This window comes from Oncorhynchus masou, chromosome 25 (assembly GCF_036934945.1).
Source record: "Oncorhynchus masou masou isolate Uvic2021 chromosome 25, UVic_Omas_1.1, whole genome shotgun sequence".
Classification (NCBI taxonomy): domain Eukaryota; kingdom Metazoa; phylum Chordata; class Actinopteri; order Salmoniformes; family Salmonidae; genus Oncorhynchus; species Oncorhynchus masou.
The window spans coordinates 24,277,535-24,299,910 of NC_088236.1; the positions used below are offsets into that span (position 1 = coordinate 24,277,535).

At 42.0% G+C, this 22,376-nt stretch overlaps 1 protein-coding gene across 1 annotated transcript in view; it reads right to left on the reverse strand.

Annotated features, from left to right (window-relative positions):
- Positions 1-18,609: 18,609 nt before the first annotated feature.
- The window catches only part of htr7c (5-hydroxytryptamine (serotonin) receptor 7c), an 89,500-nt gene continuing 85,733 nt past the window's right edge, over positions 18,610-22,376 (reverse strand). The window contains exon 2 of the mRNA XM_064936973.1: positions 18,610-20,091. Coding sequence (XP_064793045.1) covers positions 19,353-20,091 — 739 coding nt within the window. The 3' untranslated portion in view covers positions 18,610-19,352. The remainder of the gene's footprint in view (positions 20,092-22,376) is intronic.

Below are 22,376 nucleotides of genomic sequence, written 5' to 3' on the forward strand. Positions count from 1 at the left end.
CAAACTTGGAAGAATATTCTCTGATTTTGATCCTACCTGTGTCAGATGTAAAGTGGAACCAGCCACACTGTTGCATATGTTTTGGGGCTGTCATAAACTGTCAGGTTTCTGGGAATTAATATTTAAATATTTCTCTGATATATATGACACTGTTATAGATCCGTCTCCCCTTACAGCCCTTTTTGGAATACTGCTCATGGTTACCCCCCTATCAAGAATCCAGTCGGACACTGTTGCTTATACAACTCTTTTAGCTCGACGGCTAATACTACAGAACTGGAAGATGGCAGCTCCCCCATCTTATAAATATTGGGTGAGAGATGTGTCGTGCTCTCTGAAACTAGAAAAAATTCAATTCAATTCACGTGGGAACCCCAAACTGTTTAATGAGACTTGGGCTTCATTCCGGTCTTACAGTCCATCCTCTGATGGCATTCCAATTAAAACTAAAATAAGTCTGCATTTGACCCCCCTGTGACTTAAAGGTTGGAGGAGCTTTTCTCTGTGTTTTTGCTGGGGGGGCATTAAGGTCCATGTGCTTATTGATTGTGATCCGCGGATGACTTGTTCATCTTGCCCAGGCAGAGACTGAAGTGTGAGTTTCTTTTTTTCTCAGTTATTTTTACATTTTGTTCACGCCTACATGAATAATCATTCTATTTTTTATTTTATTTTAAAGCATTGTAAACTTTATTTTTGGTCCAGTGGATGGTCGGTCTGTGGCCATGATTGTCTGTGAGTGGTTGCACTTCTCCAACCTTATCCCTTGACTGTTTACAGGAACAATGGTGAGGTGTTTGCTCTGTCCCTGTACTATAGATTGCCCTTTAACCTCTGTAGCCTTCTGCCTGGTGTGTTTAACTTGTGTGTGTGTGTGTGTGTGTGTAAAACTTAATAAACAGAGTAAAAAAAAACGTTTTCATTGGGGCTATAACAATCTATTACAAATCAGTCTGAAAGTAGTTTTGACAGTATTTCAGGCTGAAGTAAATATGGTTTGAAGTGACTGAACATATTGGGAAATTCAGAAGATCATTAGGCAATAATTTTGCATGATCTTCTTTGTGGAAAAGAACATCATAATTGATTGTTCTTTTCCCCAAAGTCTGATTTAGCGCCTGATCTTATCCACTCTGTTCTAATGAGGCTTGTGGTCATTGTAGCGGGAAACAGAGAGTCTTATCTTTCAGTGATGGGGTCATAATATTTTGTAGCTTAAACAGTTCAAAAGATAGAGCCACATTTGTTAGAAGAAAACAGATACCGCTCTGTTTATTACAACCACATCTATTGGCTACTGGAGGTTACAGACGTAACCCAGTTCTATGAACCAAGCTCAATTTTATTTTATTTTATTTGTGTTTCCCTCGTGACCCCATTTTCAAATCAGGCGCTCCAACATGGGGTTGTGACCCCTAGTTTGCAAATGCTGGTTTTATCACGACTCAGGATATTACCCAGATGCAGACATAGGAGGCGGATAGTACAGTTCTCAGATGATTTATTGAAAACACAGGGCAGGCAAACGGCAGGTTGAGGACAGGCCTGGGTTCGTGATCAGGTCAGAGTCAGGCAGGTACAGGACAGCAGGCAGGCTCAGGGTCAGGGCAGCCAGAATAGTCAGAACCGGGAAAACTAGGAAAACAAACTTGAGAAAAAGTAAGACGGGAAAGCATGCTGGTAAGACATGACAAGACGAACTGGCAAAATACAGAGAACACAGGTATAAATACACAGGGGATAATGGGAAGATGGGCAACACCTGGAGGGGGGTGGAGACAAAGCACAAAGACAGGTGAAACAGATCAAGGTGTGACAGGTTTAGGGTTTTTTTCTGGACAGGGCCTAATACTGGCCTATAAACACATGCCCTATACGTAGATATCCCTTTTCGGGAGAGTGGTTAGGATGTTTGTCATTGGTGCTGATGGCCTGGCAATTTATATCAAAAGGGAAGTTCACCCAAAAACACTTCTAGGCCTTTTATAACACTTGGTGGTTCGTCAGTACCCCAGACAGTTTTTAGTTTTTGGTCCATTGCTTGAGTATTTAGATGTAAGTAATACGCTGATTCTACCCCCACCTTCCCATAGAAACTCCATGCAACTTTATTCCCAGCCATCTAACCTCAGCTAACATTAGTTAGCTAACAGCAAGCTTTAACTTGGGGTATTTTGTTTAGACATGTCACGTTAACGTTAGCTAGCTAAAAAATGAACTATAATCCCAATCCATAGAGTAACGTTACAAGCAATACAAACTGATTGTCATATAGCTAAAGTTAACCAAATAAGTTAGGTTCAATGTTAACGTTAGCTAGCAAGCGAGCCACCGAACTTCTTCTGTGACAACAACACTGTTGATCGCTGTATGTTCGCCATCACCGTCATCAGAAGACTCTACAATGTCTTCTTCAATGAAATTGTTTTTACCTAAATCAGAGATTTCCTCATCGTCTGATTCATTTTCAAAGTCAGAGAGTCAACATGCCACGATCGTCCTCCTTAAAGTAGTCCATCCCAACTTTTCCTACAGACCTTTGTCGATAGCGCCTGATAAATTCAGAGCAGCAATGTTATTGAGAGCAGTAAAAACACATTTGCAGTTCTCCACAGCTAACGTTATATCTTTAGAAAAAACTGCAGTAGAAAGGATTATCTACGCATAACGAGCAGCTCATTTCATAGACACAAGATGCTACACCACAGAACAATCTGAAACAAATCTCTCGGCATGTTCAGCCCACTCATTGAGAAAACTAGACTGCCCACCCCAGTCACACCCTGACCTAACCAAAACAGAAAATAAAAAGGATATCTAAGGTCAGGGTGTGACAAACAGGCCGAGTTCAAACCAAGACATGAATTGAGGGGGTATAAGGGGGTATGCCATAGGTCTACATTGTATTAAAGGAAATAGCAAAAAGTACAGGCTATTTAGCTTAAGTTTTTAAAGAAAATTAAATGGATCTGATTATATAAAGTAATCTATAAGAGCGCTTTGGTCCGCAACGCTTTATGCTAGATGGAGTCTGTACAATACCCGGGAAAGACTCTGATGCATAATGGGCATATCATTGTTTTGTTTATTTGACATTCAGAGGCTGAATTTGTTTGGGAGGCAGTCCAATTCTGTCACTATCCATTGATTAAGTTATTCACTTTTTGCACATTAGATGTACATTAGATGTTTAAAACCTCTTAAGAATCTCTTGGAGCCGTTGGATGGTTGAGCTAATGTGCGCTAATGCGATTAGCATGAGGTTGTAAGTAACAATAACAATTCCCAGGACATTGACATATCTGATATTGGCAGAAAGCTTAAATTATTGTTAATCTAACTGCACTGTCCAATTTACAGTAGCTATAACAGTGAAATAATACCATGCTATTGTTTAAGGAGAGTGCACAGTTATGAACTTGAAATGTTTTTAATAAACCAATTAAGCACATTTGGGCAAACTTGATACAACATTTTGAACAGAAATGCAATGGTTCATTGGATCAGTCTAAAACTTTGCCCATACATTGCTGCCATCTCGTGGCCAAATTTTAAATTGCGCCTGGGCTGGAATAATAAATTATGGCCATTCTCTTGCATTTCAAAGATGATGGTACAAAAAAAATACACAATTTCTTTTTTCTTCTTTGTATTATCTTTTACCAGATCTAATGTGTTATATTCTCCTACATTTATTTCAATTTCCACAAACTTCAAAGTGTTTCCTTTCAAATGGTATCAAGAATATGCATATCCTTGCTTCAGGTCCTGAACTACAGGCAGTTAGATGTGGGTGTCATTTTTGGTGAAAATTTAAAAAAGGGTCGGATCCTTTAAACCCAGACAGCTTTTGAGAAACATTTGGGACCATTGTTGGGTTAAGCCTCAGAAGAAGATTAGACAGCAGTTAATGGTTACATTTTTCTGGGTTAGGTTTACAAAACATATATTATTATTTAACCTTTATTTAACCAGGAAGGGCTCATTGAGATTTGAAAGCTCTTTTTCAAGAGTGTCTTGGCCAAGATAGACAGCACCAAGTCATTAAACAATTAGAGTGAGAGACAACATGAAAAACTACAGGTAATCCAGTAAAAAAACATAGAATTCACAAGAGTATAACAAGATCATAAAACAGCAAATTAAAAACATTGACAGGTCAGGGAATCAGCCTCAAAATCCTTCATCAATTATTTAAAAACACCAATCGGGACAAGTTCTTCTAGTTTAAAAGTATTTTGTAAGGCGTTCCAAGCCAAGGGTGCCCTTTATCCAAATTCAGTTCGGACATTTGAAACAGTTAGCTCGATAAAGTCCTGCGAATGAAGAGAGTAACCACCACATTTCTGAACAATAAAAATGTCCAAATGAAATGGTAGTAATCTCAAAATGGCTTTGTAAATAAAAGTATACCAGTGACTGAGCCTACGATTGACTAGAGAAGGCCAGACATCCCTGGTATATAAAGTGCTGTGGTGCGTAAGGGTTTTGCAGTTTAAAATACATCTCAATGCTCCATGGTAAAGGGTATCAATTGATCTTAAACACTGAGCGGAAGCATTCATATATAAAATATCCCCTTAGTCTAATAAAGGTATAAATGTAGCTGATACTAGCCTCCTTCTGGCTTCAAAAGAAAAACAGGCCTTCTTCCTAAAATAAAGTCCCAACTTCAGCTGAAATGTGTCTATTTCTTGCTTTAGAAAACACCATTTGTTTAGTTTTGTCAGTATTGAGGATAAGCTTCAATTGACACAAGGTATGTTGAACAGTATTAAAAGCAGTTTGCAAGTTCTGGAAAGCTTTTGTTATCAGCATGAAAGTGAAGTTGCGCATTTTGCACATTTTGTCTAATTTTACATAAATAGTGAATAAGAGGGGACCACGTACAAAGCCCTGGAGCACACCATGACAGACAGACAATTTAACAGACATGAGTCCATCAAATTGAGTTAACTGAGTTCTATCAGACAGATAGTTAGCAAACCATGCAAATGCATGCTTTGAAAGACCTACACTCGACAATCTCTGCCTCAATATAGCATGATCAACTGTATTAAAAGCCTTAAAGAGATCAATAAAAAGTGAGACACAGTGCTGTTTTTAGTCAAGGGCTTCAGTGATATAATTTAAAACCTTCATGGCTGCTGTACTTGTGCTATGCTTCTTCCTGAAGCCCGATTGGTATATTGATTAAATATAGTTAATATGTAAAAACTATTTTAGCTGTTCACTAACAAGGGTTTCAAGTATTTTCACCAGGGGTGACAGCTTTGAAATTGGCCTATAATTATTTAAAAGAGTTGGAACATTTGTCAATATCAAATCAATCAGGGTAGATTTCTCTGGACATTTGAGATTTGGGAGGGTGGGTGAGTTAATCAACTGGGTAATATACATGTACATAGAATGACAATACATTTTAAAATCATCAGACACCGGCTTTAACCAACACCAGTTGAGATCACCAATCAAGATAATTTCACTGAAAAGAAGTTTAGACATAAGGTGCATTAGAGAAGAACATGCATCACAGAGAACAGAGGGGGGGGGGGGGTCTATAACAGCCAATCACAGTTATAAAGAGACCCTTTGAAACCTCAAAATTCAAAGCAAGAAATTCCAACTGTTTACAAATAGTTTCAGACTTTGCAACACTTACAGGGAATTTAGTTGTTACATAGTGTATATAGCCACATCTCCACCTTTCTTAAGACATGAAGGTCAGTCAATCTGGAAAAATGCAGTTGCAAAAACCATCAAGCGTTATGATGAAACTGGCTCTCATGACGACCACCACAGGAAAGGAAGACCCAGAGTTACCTCTGCGGCAGAGGATAAATTCATTAGAGTTAACTGCACCTCAGATTGCAGCCCAAATAAATGCTTCAAAGAGTTCAAGTAACAGACACATCTCAACATCAACTGTTCAGAGAAGACTGCGTGAGTCAGGCATTCATGGTCGAATTGCTGCAAAGAAATCATGATATAGATTTGGTCTTTTACCAAATAGGGCTATCTTCTGTATGCAACCCCTACCTTGTCACAACACAACTGATTAGCTCAAACGCATTAAGAAGGAAAGAAGTTCTACAAAATAACTTGAAGCTTGCCTAGAAGCGCTGGGCATTTTGTTTTGAGAAACTTTTAATGGCTTTGAACTTCTGAGTTGGTTTAACGTTGGACCAGCACAAACATTAGCTAAGTAGCTAGCTAGCTAACAAGCCTGTGTGTGCCGAGCAGCACTACAATTAAAAACACATCTTACCTTTTTGTTGTTAGTAAATCCAATGTGAAACGTGATAACTATAGTGTCCTTAACTACACTGAATAAAAATATAAACGCAACTAATCCACCTGTCATTTGTGGCCTATCAAGAAACGAACAGCATGATCATTACACAAGTGCACCTTGAGTTGGGGACAATAAAAGGCCACTCTAAAATGTGCAGTTTTGTCACACAACACAATGCCACAGAGTGTGCCATTGGCATATTGACTGCAGGACTGTAGAACTGTTGCCAGATCATTTAATGTTCATTTATCCACCATAAGCTGCCTTCAAGATTGTTTTAGAGAATTTGGCAGTATGTCCAACCGGCATTACAACCGCAGACCACGTGTAACCACGCCAGCCCAGGATCTCCACATCTGGCTTCTTCACCTGAGGGAACGTCTAAGAAACAGCCAACTGGACAGCTGATGAAACTGTGGGTTTGCACAACTGAAGAATTTCTGCACAAACTGTCAGAAACAGTCTCAGGGAAGCACATCTGTGTGCTCATCGTTCTTGACAGGGTCTTGACCTGACTGCAGTTCAGCATTGCAACCGACTTCCGTGGGCAAATGCTCATCTTTGATGGCCACTGGCACGCTGGAGAAGTGTGCTCTTCACAGATGAATCCCGGTTTCAACTGTACCTTGCAGATGGTAGACAGCATGTACTGTATGTGTGGGCGAGCGGTTTGCTGATGTCAACATTGTAAACAGAGTCCCCCTTGGAGGCGGTGGGGTTTATGATATGGTCAGTCATAAGCTACAGACAACAAACCTAATTGCATTGATGGCAATTTGAATACACAGAGATACTTTGATGAGATCCTGAGGCCCACTGTCGTGCCATTCATCCTCCGCCATCACCTCATGTTTCAGCATGATAACGCACGGCCCCATGTCGCAAGGATCTGTACACAATTCCTGGAAGCTGAAAATAGCCTGCATACTCACCAGAGATGTCACCCATTGAGCATGTTTGGGATGCTCTGGATTGATGTGTATGACAGCGTGTTCCAGTTCACATCAATATCCAGCAACTTCGCACAGCCATTAAAGAAGAGTGGGACAACATTCTCCAGCCAGAATCAACAACCTGGTATGCGAAAGAGATGTGTCACTCTGCAAATGATGGTCACACCAGATAATGACTGTTTTCTGATCCACGCCCATACTTTGTTTTTGTATTCCCAGTCATATGAAGTACATAGATTAGGGCCTAATGGATTTATTTCAATTGACTGATTTCCTTATATGAACTGTTACTCAGTAAAATCTTAGAAATTGTTGCATTCTGCATTAATTTTTTTGTTAAATGTAGCATTGGAAAAGTCGATCCATTCTTCTCTAATAAAACATCTCTCCCTAATTTCTGAATTTTTTCTTGTAACGTCATCAGTAGGCTATAGTAACCTATGCTTCGGGGGGGGGGGGGGGCAGGTAGCCTACACACACACACCCACTGGCAAAGATTTCCAGCTGGCAGGCAGATGCTGGAATAAGTCTCTGAGTGGCAGAGGGGAGAGCTTTGTATCGGGGCTTTGTTGCGATTTTTGTGGGACTTGAAAATAAGTGGCCGGAACGTGAAATAACTTTTTCAACTGGTTCCCATGCTTTTAAAATAGCGGTTCCGACCCTTGATGCAAACTAGTGCCTGCTAAACATTATGTTTCTTTCATTTATTTCATTTGATTACATTGTGAACAGTTAAACTTCCAGTACCAGTCAAAAGTTAGGACACACACCTTCTTTCTTTTTACATTGTGGAATAATAGTGAAGACATCAAAACTATGAAATAACACATACAGAATCATGTAGTAACCAAAAAGTGTTCAACAAATCAAAATATATTTTATATTTGAGATTCTTCATAGTAGCCACCCTTTGCCTTGATGACAGCTTTGCACACAGTACAATACTGGATTGGAAGTTTTTCTCTTGTTATGTTAGTCAGTGACAGTCACTCATCCATGGCAGCTAACATTTTATAGATTGGTAAAATAGTATAGCCAGCTTTCTAAACTAGTAATAGTAATAATAATGAAACATTTTGGAGTGGGAGAATATTTCTTTGGAACGATCATCCTGACAACTGATACACAGAAATGTTCTTACAACATTCCCATGAAACGTGTCTAGAACATTAATATATTACATTCTGAAAACATGGCAACCATGTATTGTGTACAGTGCATTTGGAAAGTATTCAGACCCCTTGACTTTTTCAACATTTTGTTACGTTACAGCATCATTCTAAAATGAATTAAATTGTTTTTTCCCTCATCAATCTACACACAATACCCCATAATGACAAATCAAAAACAGGTTTTTAAAAATGTTTGCAAATGTATTAAAATCCAAAAATGAAATATCACATTTACATAAGTATTCAGACCCTTTACTCAGTACTTGCTTGATGTCCCGCCCTGACCTTAGAGAGATGTTTTATTTCTCCATTTTGTTAGGTCAGGGTGTGATGTGGGGTGGGCATTCCATGTTTTGTATTTCTGTGGCCGAGTGTGGTTCCCAGTCAGAGGCAGCTGTCTATCGTTGTCTCTGATTGGGAATCATACTTAGGCAGCCTGTTTTGCCACCTTAGTTGTGGGTAGTTGACTTTGTTAGTGGCTGGTATAGCCCTAATAAGCTTTTCGTCGGTTTTTGTTTTTTCTTGTTTTTGTTGGTGACGTTCATAATAAAAAGAAATGTACGCTCACAACGCTGCACCTTGGTCCGGTCATTTCCCTGACGATGTCTGTGACAATTGAAACATCTTTGGCAATGATTACAGCCTCGAGACTTCTTGACGCTCCAAGCTTGGCACACCTATATTTGGGGAGTTTCTCCCATTCTTCTCTGCAGATCCTATCAAGCTCTGTCAGGTTGGATTGTGGAGCATCGCTGCACAGCTATTTTCAGGTCTCTCCATAGATGTTTGATTGGGTTCAAGTCCGGGCTCTGGCTGGGACACTCAAGGATATTCAGAGACTTGTTTCAAAGCCACTCCTGCATTGTCTTGTCTGTGTGCTTAGGGTCATTGTCCTGTTGTAAGGTGAACCTTCGCCCCAGTCAAAGGTCCTGAGCGCTCTGTAGCAGGTTTCATCAAGGATCTTTTTGTACTTTGCGCCGTTCATCTTTCACTCGATCCTGACTAGTCTCCAAGTCCCTGCTGCTGAAAAACATCTCCACAGCATGATGCCGCCACCACCATGCTTCGCCGTGGGGATGGTATCTGGTTTCCTCCAGATACCAAGTTTAATCTTGGTTGCATCAGACCAGAGAATCTTGTTCCTCATGGTATGAGAGTTCTTTAGGTGCCTTTTGGCAAACTCCAATTGGGCTGTCATGTGCCTTTTACTGAGTGGCTTCCGTCTGGCCACTCTACCATAAAGGCCTTATTGGTGGAGTGCTGCAGAGATGGTTGTCCTTCTGGAAGGTTCTCCCATCTCCACAGAGGAACTCTGGAGTTCTGTCAGAGTGAACATTGGGTTCTTGGTCACCACCCTGACCAAGGCCCTTCTCCCCCGATTGCTCAGTTTAGCCGGTCGGCCAGCTCTAGAAAGAGTATTGGTGGTTCCTAACATCTTCCATTTAAGAATGATGGAGGCCACTGTGTTCTTTGGGAACTTCAATGCTGCAGAAACGTTTTGGTACCCTTCCCCAGATCTGTGCCTCAACACAATCCTGTCTCGGAGCTCTACGGATAATTCCTTCAACTTCATGGCTTAGTTTTTGCTCTGACAAGCACTGTCAACTGTGGGACCTTATATAGACAAGTGTGTGCCTTTCCAAGTCATGTCCAATCAATTGAATTTACCACAGGTGGACTCCAAACAAGTTGTAGAAACATTTCAAGGATGATCAATGGAAACAGGATGCATCCAAGCTCGATTTCGAGTCTCTGTCACGGCCGGCGTTGAAGGAAGACCAAAGTGCAGCGTGGTGAGCGTACATGATCCCTTATTTTGGAATGATGCCAACAAAACAAGAAACAATATAAAATGACCGTGAAGCTTACGAGGGCTAAGTACCACAAACACAAGTCAACTTCCCACACTGAAAGGAGGGAAAAGGGCTCCCTAAGTATGATTCCCAATCAGAGACAACGATAGACAGCTGTCCCTGATTGAGAACCCTACCCGGCCAAAACATAGAAATACAAATAATAGAACATAGAATACCCACCCCAAATCACACCCTGACCAAACCAAATAGAGACATAAAAAGGATCTTTAAGATCAGAGCGTGACAGTCTCATAGCAAATGGTCTGAATACTTATGTAAAGCTATTTCTGTTTTTAGTTTTTGTAAATTTGCAAACACTTTTGATTTTAGAATTAGGCTGTAAGGTAACATAATGCGTAAAAAGTCAAGTGGTCTGAATACTTTCCGAATAGACTGTTTGCTCTGCTACCGCACAGCAAGCGGTACAGGAGCACCAGGTCTAGGACCCCCTGTATATAGCCTTGTTACTGTTATTTTATTGTGTTACTTGTTATTCTTTTTTACTTTTGTTTATTTGCTAAATATGTTCTTAAGTCTTCTTGAACTGCACTGTTGGTTAACGGCTTCTAAGTAAGCATTTCACGATGAGGTCTACACTTGTTGTATTCGGCGCATGTGACAAATAAAGTTTGATTTGATGTTTGGTGGAACGTTGATGGAATATTCTACTAACCCTCCGAAAAATGGACACATGAATGTTCTTGCAATGTCCAAAAAACGCATCTAGAACATTAATGTTGTGTATTCTGAGAGCATTGTAACTACATTCTAGATAGATTGCCTTCAGAAAGTATTCAAAACGTTGACTTTTTCCACATTTTGTTGTGTTAGAGCCTGAATTTAGATTTTTTTGTCTCTGACCTATACACAATAGTCCATAATGTCAAAGTGAAATTATGTTTTACGAAATGTTTACAAATTAATAAATAAAATACAAATCTGAAATGTCTTGAGTCAATAAGTATTCAACCCCTTTGTTATAGCAAGCCAAAATAAGTTCAGCAGGAAAAAATATGTTTAACAAGTCAAATAAGTTGCATGGACACACGCTGTGTGCAATAATAGTGTCTAACATGATTTTTGAATTACTACCTCATCTCTGTACCTCACACACACAATTATCTGTAAGGTTCCTCAGTTGAGCAAGCACAAATAACAGGGACATTTTCCAATGCATTGCAAAGAAGGGCACATGTAGTGCCTTGCGAAAGTATTCGCCCCCCTTGAACTTTGCAACCTTTTGCCACATTTCAGGCTTCAAACATAAAGTTATAAAACTGTAATTTTTTTGTGAAGAATCAACAACAACTGGGACACAATCATGAAGTGGAACGACATTTATTGGATATTTCAAACTTTTTTAACAAATCAAAAACTGAAAAATTGGGCGTGCAAAATTATTCAGCCCCTTTACTTTCAGTGCAGCAAACTCTCTCCAGAAGTTTAGTGAGGATCTCTGAATGATCCAATGTTGACCTAAATGACTAATGATGATAAATACAATCCACCTGTGTGTAATCAAGTCTCCGTATAAATGCACCTGCACTGTGATAGTCTCAGAGGTCCGTTAAAAGCTCAGATAGCATCATGAAGAACAAGGAACACACCAGGCAGGTCTGAGATACTGTTGTGAAGAAGTTTAAAGCCGGATTTGGATACAAAAAGATTTCCCAAGCTTTAAACATCCCAAGGAGCACTGTGCAAGCGATAATATTGAAATGGAAGGAGTATCAGACCACTGCAAATCTACCAAGACCTGGCCGTCCCTCTAAACTTTCAGCTCATGCAAGGAGAAGACTGATCAGAGATGCAGCCAAGAGGCCCATGATCACTCTGGATAAACTGCAGAGATCTACAGCTGAGGTGGGAGACTCTGTCCATAGGACAACAATCAGTCGTATATTGCACAAATCTGGCCTTTATGGAAGAGTGGCAAGAAGAAAGCCATTTCTTAAAGATATCCATAAAAAGTGCCGTTTAAAGTTTGCCACAAGCCACCTGGGAGACACACCAAACATGTGGAAGAAGGTGCTCTGGTCAGATGAAACCAAAATTGAACATTTTTGCAACAATGCAAAACATTATGTTTGGCGTAAAAGCAACACAGCTCATCACCCTGAACACACCAACCCCACTGTCAAACATGGTGGTGGCAGCATCATGGTTTGGGCCTGCTTTTCTTCAGCAGGGACAGGGAAGATGGTTAAAATTGATGGGAAGATGGATGGAGCCAAATACAGGACCATTCTGGAAGAAAACCTGATGGAGTCTGCAAAAGACCTGAGACTGGGACGGAGATTTGTCTTCCAACAAGACAATGATCCAAAACATAAAGCAAAATCTACAATGGAATGGTTCAAAAATAAACATATCCAGGTGTTAGAATGGCCAAGTCAAAGTCCAGACCTGAATCCAATCGAGAATCTGTGGAAAGAACTGAAAACTGCTGTTCACAAATGCTCTCCATCCAACCTCACTGAGCTCAAGCTGTTTTGCAAGGAGGAATGGGAAAGAATTTCAGTCTCTCGATGTGCAAAACTGATAGAGACATACCCCAAGCGACTTACAGCTGTAATCGCAGCAAAAGGTGGCGCTACAAAGTATTATCTTAAGGGGGCTGAATAATTTTGCACGCCCAATTTTTAAGTTTTTGATTTGTTAAAAAAGTTTGAAATATCCAATAAATGTCGTTCCACTTCATGATTGTGTCCCACTTGTTGTTGATTCTTCACAAAAAAATACAGTTTATATCTTTATATTTGAAGCCTGAAATGTGGCAAAAGGTCGCAAAGTTCAAGGGGGCCGAATACTTTCGCAAGGCACTGTACTAGTAGATGGTTAAAAATAAAACATGCAGACATTGAAGTTATTAATTACACTTTGGATGGTGTAACAATACACTGATTCATTACAAAGACACAGGCGTCCTTCCAATCTCATTGGCCGGAGAGGAAGGAAACCGCTTAGGGATTTCACCATGATGCAAATAACCTAATTGACGGAGTGAAAAGAAGGATACTTTTGCAGAATATAAATATTCCAAAACATGCATCCTGTTTGCAATAAGGCACTCAAGTAAAACTGCAAAACATTTGACAAAGAAATGTACTTTATGTCCTGAATAAAAGTGTTATGTTTGAGGCAAATCCATCTCAACACATCACTGAGTACCACTCTTCATATTTTCAAGCATGGTGATGGTTGCATCATGTTATGGGTATGCTTGTCATCGGCAAGGACTAGGGAGTTTTTTGTTTTTTAGGATTAAAAGAAACGGAATAGAGCTAAGCACAGGCAAAATCCTAGAGCAAAACCTGGTTCAGTCTGCTTTCCAACAGACTCTGGGAGACAAATTCACCTTTCAGCAGGACAAGGCCATAAATACACTGAAGCTGCTTACCAAAATTACATTAAATGTTCCTGAGTGGCCTAGTTAAAGTTTTGTCACTAAATCGTCTTGAAAATCTATGGCCAGACTTGAAAATGGCTGTCTATTAATGATCAACAACCAACTTGACAAAGCTTGAAGAATAAAAAACAAGCTCTTAGAGACTTACCCAGAAAGACTCAAAGCTGTGATTCTAACATGCATTGACTCAGGGGGTGAAATACTTACCTAAACAAGATATATTAGTGTTTTATTTTTTATATATATTTTTTAAAATATTCAAAACTTTCGAGTATTTTGCGTAGATCGTTAACAAAAAATGACAGTGAGATACATTTGAATCCCACTTTGTAACACAACAAAGTGTTACAGACACGACACAGACACCGATGTCTTCCTTCTGGACAACCTAAAAACCTTCTTCACCCGCTTTGAGGATAACACAGTGCCACTGACTCTGCTCTCTACCAAGGATTGTGGGCTCGCTTTCTATGTGACCGACGTCAGTAAGACATTTAAGCGTGTTAACCCCTGCAAGGCAGCCGGCCCAGACGGCATCCCTAGACACGTCCTCAGAGCATGTCCAGACCAGGTGGCTGGAGTGTTTACAGGCATATTCAATCTCTTCCAATCCCAGTCTGCTGCCTAAATATATCCACCATTGTTCGTGTACCAAAGAAAGCAAGGGAAACTGAACTAAATAACTATTTCCCCGTAGCACTCACTTCTGTCATCATGAAGTGCTTTGAGAGGCTAGTTAAGGATCACCCTAGACCCACTTCAATTTGCTTACTGCCCCAATAGACCAACAGACGACGCAATCGCCATCGCACTGCACACTGCCCTATCCCATGTGGACAAGAGGAATACCTATGTAAGAACGCTGTTCATTGACCATAGGTCAACATTCAACACCATAGTACCCTCCAAGCTCATTATTAAGTTCAGGGCCCTGGGTCTGAACCCCGCCCTGTGCAACTGGGTCCTGGACTTCCTGACGTGCCGCTACCAGGTGGTGAAAGTAGGAAACAACACCTTCACTTCGCTGATCCTCAACACAGGAGCCCCGCAAGGGTGTGTGCTCAGCCCCCTCCTGTACTCCCTGTTCACCCACGACTGCGTGGTCACGCACGCCGCCAACTCAATCATCAAGTTTTCAGACGCCAACAGTAGTAGGCCTGATTACCAACAACGACGAGACAGCCTACAGGGAGGAGGTGAGGGTACAGTCTGCCCAACGCATCACTGGGGGCAATCTACCTGCCCTCCAGGATACCTACTACACCCAATGTCAAGGACAACAACCACCCGAGCCACTGCCTGTTCATCCCGCTATCATCCAGAAGGCAAGGTCAGTACAGGTGCATCAAAGCTGGGACCGAGAGACTGAAAAACAGCTTCTATCTTAAGGCTATCAGACTGTTAAATAGCCATCACTAGGCAGCTTCCACCCGGTTATGTAACCCTGCACAGAGGCTGCTGCCCTATATACATAGACTTGAAATCACTGGCCTCTTTAATAATGGAACACTAGTCACTTTAATAATGTTTACATATTTTTGCTTTACTCATCTCATATGTATATACTGTATTCTATCCTACTATATTTTAGTATATGCCACTCCGACATTGTTTATACTAATATTTATATATTCCTTAATTCCATTCTATTACTTTTAGGTTTTGTGTGTATTGTTGTGAATTGTTAATATATTACTGCACTGTTGGAGCTTGAAATACAAGCATTTATCTACACCCACAATAACATCTGCTAAACATGTGTATATGAACAATACCATTTGATTTGAACATAATGTGGAAAAAGTCATGGGCTGTGAATACTTTCTGAAGGCACTGTAAGTTCTGATTGACATTAAAGGGAATGTTCTCTTAACTTTAACACCAAAACATGCTAAAAAGGTTCTCAGTAGGTTTTTTGCTAACATAGATATAATATTCCCCTAACTAATGGAAAACTGGACACTCAAACTTTAGGGGAACATTACGAGTAACATTACAAAACCATTCTCTCTCTCTAGAATAGACTCCACTAGCGCGTTGGATTAAATGCAGTAGACACATTTCAGTGGAATGCATTCAGTTGTACAACTGACAAGGTATACCCCTTCCCAAGTCGTTCATGATTTTCCATAGAACACATTGCCCCTTGTTGATTATCGCTTACATATGACTCTCGGGATATGAAGCAGACAGCTGCCAAACTAATGCTGAATAAAACATTTAGCTGGGAGCAGGTTGATAATAATGAGGAGTTTTTGGGTCACTGTCCTCATTCACTCCTCCAGACACCTTTCAGAAGCAAATCTTTTTGGATTGTTTTGAGTTCATCTGAAAATGTATGAATGTTTCAGGACTAGACCTACAGTATACAATGCCTTAAGGTCTATCCTGATTCCCTCTATGAAAGGTCTATAAATCTAGCCAGCTATGTTGATATATTTTGCATTATTTAGGTTTTGCTCTTTGGTGAGGAGATCTTTTATGTAACAATGAAGGAGCATTTTAAAGGCCTCTTGACGGTTTCTTGTTTCAAAGAGCAATATGACAGGGCATGTTTAAGTGTGAAACAGCTGGCAGAGATATAACATCTGTGGGTATTAAATAGTTCATGACCATATGAATGTCTGAGTGACTGGGGAATATATGTGCATACTGGAATAAACCACTGTGAGATTTTAAACCAAGTGCTGCTTTATTTACAAAGTGATGAAATAAATATGCTTTAATTTCTCCAGGTAAATTTGAGAGAATAATGTTGGCAAAGCAGTTGTAGACGGTATGTGAATGAATTTTGTTGACACTAGACACTTTAAATAACATGGAATAATATGGCAAAAAAATAGTGCAAGCCAGGAATAGATATCTGTTTGCAATAATAATGAACAAGTACTTTACAAAAATCGAGGTAGAGAAAGCACACGCTGCTTCAATGATTACGTTTTACACAGATCAATGCAGAGAATGTCAACAGAACAGAGCAGTTGTTGTGATCAACTGAAGTTGAGGCAGAGTTCCTAGAAGTTTTGACCACATCCTGCTATGAAGTAGAGACAGCAGAAGTAGCAATACCTGATGCTTCAGGTGTTAGAGATGAAGACATTGAAGGGTGGACTTATTCCTTGTTGGGTGAACCTCATCAGCATAATTAGTGCCTTTTGCATAATGGTCATGTTGAATAATGTGATCAGCTTTTGTTACAAAACAAACAAAAGGTAGGGAAAATCAGTCTGTTTCGAGCAGCCAACTCTAACTGTTTGTGTATGTGGTAAAAACTCAACTCAGCAAAAACATCCCCATAGAGCTCCATAGTTTAAGATCACTTCTACATGTTTTACCCTTATGTGCTTAAGTATGCTTGGGTGACGTAGTTTAAACCACTGTGCTGCTGAACTACAGATGTACGATCTTAATTTCAGCCAGTTTGCTACAGCAAGAAAATAATCCAGCAACAGGAAATGTGAATTATTATGTGGATTATAATGAATTACATTTTTTAGGGGTTGATATACTTTTCGTAAGGGGAAACCAAGTTTGTAAATTACAAACTACAGAAGCCTATTTAAACCTCAAATACACTACAAGTTTTAAATGTCCTGCATTGCAGGAAAGCTCTCATGCAACAGGGTGATCAAAGTAGCCATTTCCTGCAGTCAAATGACCTAGTTGCCTCATGGGTGGAATGTTATTAATAGTTTTCATAATTTCATAATTAAGAAACATCATTTTTTTTTAAATGACGTGTGTTTCTATGTCAAAGCTTTTGTTATATTTCAGTCTTCTGTGATGTATATGAAGTGTACATTTAAAACATGATCTATATCTGACATGGTACAGGTGTCTTCTTTTTTAAGCCCATAACCATGTGTGTGAGGTGTATACTTTTGTTTCAAAGTAGATTTCTTTAAGACTACCAAGAAACACTCTGTGTGACCCTGTTTTAGTCCACTGCAGTAAAAGGTGTTAAGATCCTACATATGTACTGTATGTCAGATTTACTATGCACAACATTCTGCTCCTCCATGGATAATGCATAGCATGTTAGACAGATGCAAGTTTCAATGCAGACTCCACTGAACAATGAATGCCAAATTAAGTGTTTTGTTTTCTGAAATAGTGAGGGTTCCTGTGGATTTTGTAAATGGGCATTTCTCAGAGATAATATGTTTCTAGTTACAGTACATTCTCAGAGATGATATGTTTCTAGTTACAGTACATTCTCAGACGCTAACCATTAGGCCTACTTGTTGTACCATCTCTTTTTTCTCTTACCCATTAAATCACTTCAAATCACAGGCTTGTCATATTTGCTACCCTCAGGTGCTTTGTGGTAACATTGAAAGATTAACTTTTGTTTGTTGGCTTTCATTTGCATTACGATTTATATTCAAAAGTAATATACTATCTTGGCCATGTACTGTGTGTGTGTCCCTTGGGTCTCTGTGTGTGTCCCTTGGGTCTGTGTGTGTGTCCCTTGGGTCTGTGTGTGTGTGTCCCTTGGGTCTCTGTGTGTGTGTCCCTTGGGTCTCTGTGTGTGTGTCCCTTGGGTCTCTGTGTGTGTGTCCCTTGGGTCTGTGTGTGTATCCCCCTTGGGTCTGTGTGTCCCCCTTGGGTTGACTTTGTAGTTAACTCTTTAATAGCTAAGTGATGTTGGCCAGCAGAGATCAATGTATTCTATTCAATGATTGAATAGAGAAACTGACAGTCAAAGGCATGTCTGGAAATAAAATGACAACGCAAAGGTTCCTTCTGAGGTGTATACTACAAAGCAGATTCAGTGAGTTAGCCAGCTAACTTTCATAAACAACTACAAATAACAGATGATTTTCTGGTTCATTAAAAAAGCTAAACATAGATACATGTATGTGTTTTTGGTTGTTGAGTCAATGAGACAATGGCAATTTCAAGATAATCTTTCTGAAAGATTTTCAGAATATTCAGGCTCCTTGATCCTGCTTTGTAGTATACCCCTCTGTTCTACAGTGTTTTTGTTGGTAAACAGAAAACACTTAACTGCCTCCACAAAGTAATAGATTCACATATACCTATACAGACCACTTTCAATTGTTCACCATCATCACCTACTGTACCACAGACAAGATGAACTGGAAACAGTTATGTAGATACCGATTCCGTGACCTTCATTGGTTTAAATCAATAGCCACTGGCACCCACTTGCTCAAGCATCAATTTGGCAAATATCATCATGCAGAAATCTATTCGCAGCCCATGCTTTGAATGACCCAGAATTATCGCCTGGGTCCGCATGTCATTTCCCCAGTCAATGCACCATCCACCAGACATGAATATGAAGTCAGGACTGTGTAGCATATGCACAAAACCAGTGTCAACTTGAATAGCCCGTCAAATACGGTCCATGGTTTTGGGTCCCAAAATAGAATGACTGAGCGAGTCACACAGACACAGACCTAAGGAATGGCCTTATCTCTGTGCCTCTGCAGTGGGTTAGAGAGGAAGTAAGTCAGCCTCTGTCTTTATCTGTCTTTATCTACAATACTACTGCCAGGTCACAGGTCATCCCTCTAAGCTTCTATTATACAACCACAGAAACTGCACTTTCCAGTAGTTTTTGCAATAAGGACGGCATTTAAAATTCCTTGGACGCTTCTGGGGCCCCAAACTCTCCTTCTCATCCTTGTCCTCTTCCTCCTACACCTTGAGGGCCTCATGCACGCCCACGGCAGACAGGCGTCGGTTGATGTTGCGGTAGCGGCATCGTAGCAGGTCCTTGTATGTGGAGCGCAGATCCCGGTTGAAGAAGGCATAGATGAAGGGGTTCATGAGGGAGTTGGCATAACCCAGCCAGAGGAGGAACCTTTCCAGCCAGATGGGCACGCAGCTGCACTCCACCCCGCAGATGAAGGGCCTAGCTGTGGACAGGATGAAGAAGGGCAGCCAGCAGACAGAGAACACACCGACGATCACCCCCAGCGTGGTGGCTGCCTTCTGCTCCCTTTTGAAGATGGAGATGTTGCGGCGCTCACGGGACAGCAGACGGGATAGCGCTGCACACTCCTCGGCCACACCTTGCTGCTTCAGGCCCTGCATCCTCAGCGCCTCACTGGCCACTGTCTCCAGCCGCTCCCGCCGGGCAAAGTCGGTGAAGCGGTGCTTCAGACCACTCTTGCGGGCGGCCCTGAAGATCTTGTAGTACATAAAGAGCATGACGAGCATGGGGATGTAGAAGGCCACTGCCGTGGAGTAGATGGTGTAGCCAAAGTCCTGGCTGATGAGGCACACGCCGCCCGTGTGGACATTCTTGGCCCAGCCACAGAAGGGGGGCAGGGTGATGGAGGCGGACACCAACCACACCCCCAGGATCATCTTGGCCATCAGCTGACCGTTCTGCCTGGCTGGGTATGTGAGGGGCCGGGTGATTCCCAGATACCTGAGAGAGAAGAAACAAAAATAATTTAGCAAGGAAAACTTTATTATCCCATATGGAAATGCAAGCAGGATAAACATACAAGGCTACATGCCCCCCTTCTGCGGCTGGGTCAAGAATGTCCAAACGGGCGGTGTGTGCCTCATCAGCCAGGACTTTGGCTACACCATCTACTCCAATGTAAAGATGGCGCCGGAGAACAAGGCTGATGTTTTACGTATTCCTAACAAATTTTGTTTTTTTTGTTTGTTTCTTTGCGTTGTTTGCGGAAATGGAGGAAAACTCGCCTCCCTGCGGACCTGGCATCCTTTCACTCCCTCCTCTCTACATTTTCCTCCTCTGTCTCTGCTGCTAAAGCCACTTTCTACCACTCTAAATTCCAAGCATCTGCCTCTAACCCTAGGAAGCTCTTTGCCACCTTCTCCTCCCTCCTGAATCCTCCTCCCCCTCCCCCCCCCCTCCTCCCTCTCTGCAGATGACTCCGTCAACCATTTTGAAAAGAAGGTCGACGACATCCGATCCTCGTTTGCTAAGTCAAACGACACCGCTGGTTCTGCTCACACTGCCCTACCCTGTGCTCTGACCTCTTTCTCCCCTCTCTCTCCAGATGAAATCTCGCTTCTTGTGACGGCCGGCCGCCCAACAACCTGCCCGCTTGACCCTATCCCCTCCTCTCTTCTCCAGACCATTTCCGGAGACCTTCTCCCTTACCTCACCTCGCTCATCAACTCATCCCTGACCGCTGGCTACGTCCCTTCCGTCTTCAAGAGAGCGAGAGTTGCACCCCTCCTGAAAAAACCTACACTCGATCCCTCCGATGTCAACAACTACAGACCAGTATCCCTTCTTTCTTTTCTCTCCAAAACTCTTGAACGTGCCGTCCTTGGCCAGCTCTCCCGCTATCTCTCTCAGAATGACCTTCTTGATCCAAATCAGTCAGGTTTCAAGACTAGTCATTCAACTGAGACTGCTCTTCTCTGTATCACGGAGGCGCTCCGCACTGCTAAAGCTAACTCTCTCTCCTCTGCTCTCATCCTTCTAGACCTATCGGCTGCCTTCGATACTGTGAACCATCAGATCCTCCTCTCCACCCTCTCCGAGTTGGGCATCTCCGGCGCGGCCCACGCTTGGATTGCGTCCTACCTGACAGGTCGCTCCTACCAGGTGGCGTGGCGAGAATCTGTCTCCTCGCCACGCGCTCTCACCACTGGTGTCCCCCAGGGCTCTGTTCTAGGCCCTCTCCTATTCTCGCTATACACCAAGTCACTTGGCTCTGTCATAACCTCACATGGTCTCTCCTATCATTGCTATGCAGACGACACACAATTAATCTTCTCCTTTCCCCTTCTGATGACCAGGTGGCGAATCGCATCTCTGCATGTCTGGCAGACATATCAGTGTGGATGACGGATCACCACCTCAAGCTGAACCTCGGCAAGACGGAACTGCTCTTCCTCCCGGGGAAGGACTGCCCGTTCCATGATCTCGCCATCACGGTTGACAACTCCATTGTGTCCTCCTCCCAGAGCGCTAAGAACCTTGGCGTGATCCTGGACAACACCCTGTCGTTCTCAACTAACATCAAGGCGGTGGCCCGTTCCTGTAGGTTCATGCTCTACAACATCCGCAGAGTACGACCCTGCCTCACACAGGAAGCGGCGCAGGTCCTAATCCAGGCACTTGTCATCTCCCGTCTGGATTACTGCAACTCGCTGTTGGCTGGGCTCCCTGCCTGTGCCATTAAACCCCTACAACTCATCCAGAACGCCGCAGCCCGTCTGGTGTTCAACCTTCCCAAGTTCTCTCACGTCACCCCGCTCCTCCGCTCTCTCCACTGGCTTCCAGTTGAAGCTCGCATCCGCTACAAGACCATGGTGCTTGCCTACGGAGCTGTGAGGGGAACGGCACCGCAGTACCTCCAGGCTCTGATCAGGCCCTACACCCAAACAAGGGCACTGCGTTCATCCACCTCTGGCCTGCTCGCCTCCCTACCACTGAGGAAGTACAGTTCCCGCTCAGCCCAGTCAAAACTGTTCGCTGCTCTGGCCCCCCAATGGTGGAACAAACTCCCTCACGACGCCAGGACAGCGGAGTCAATCACCACCTTCCGGAGACACCTGAAACCCCACCTCTTTAAGGAATACCTAGGATAGGATAAAGTAATCCTTCTCACCCCCCTTAAATGATTTAGATGCACTATTGTAAAGTGGCTGTTCCACTGGATGTCATAAGGTGAATTCACCAATTTGTAAGTCGCTCTGGATAAGAGCGTCTGCCAAATGACTTAA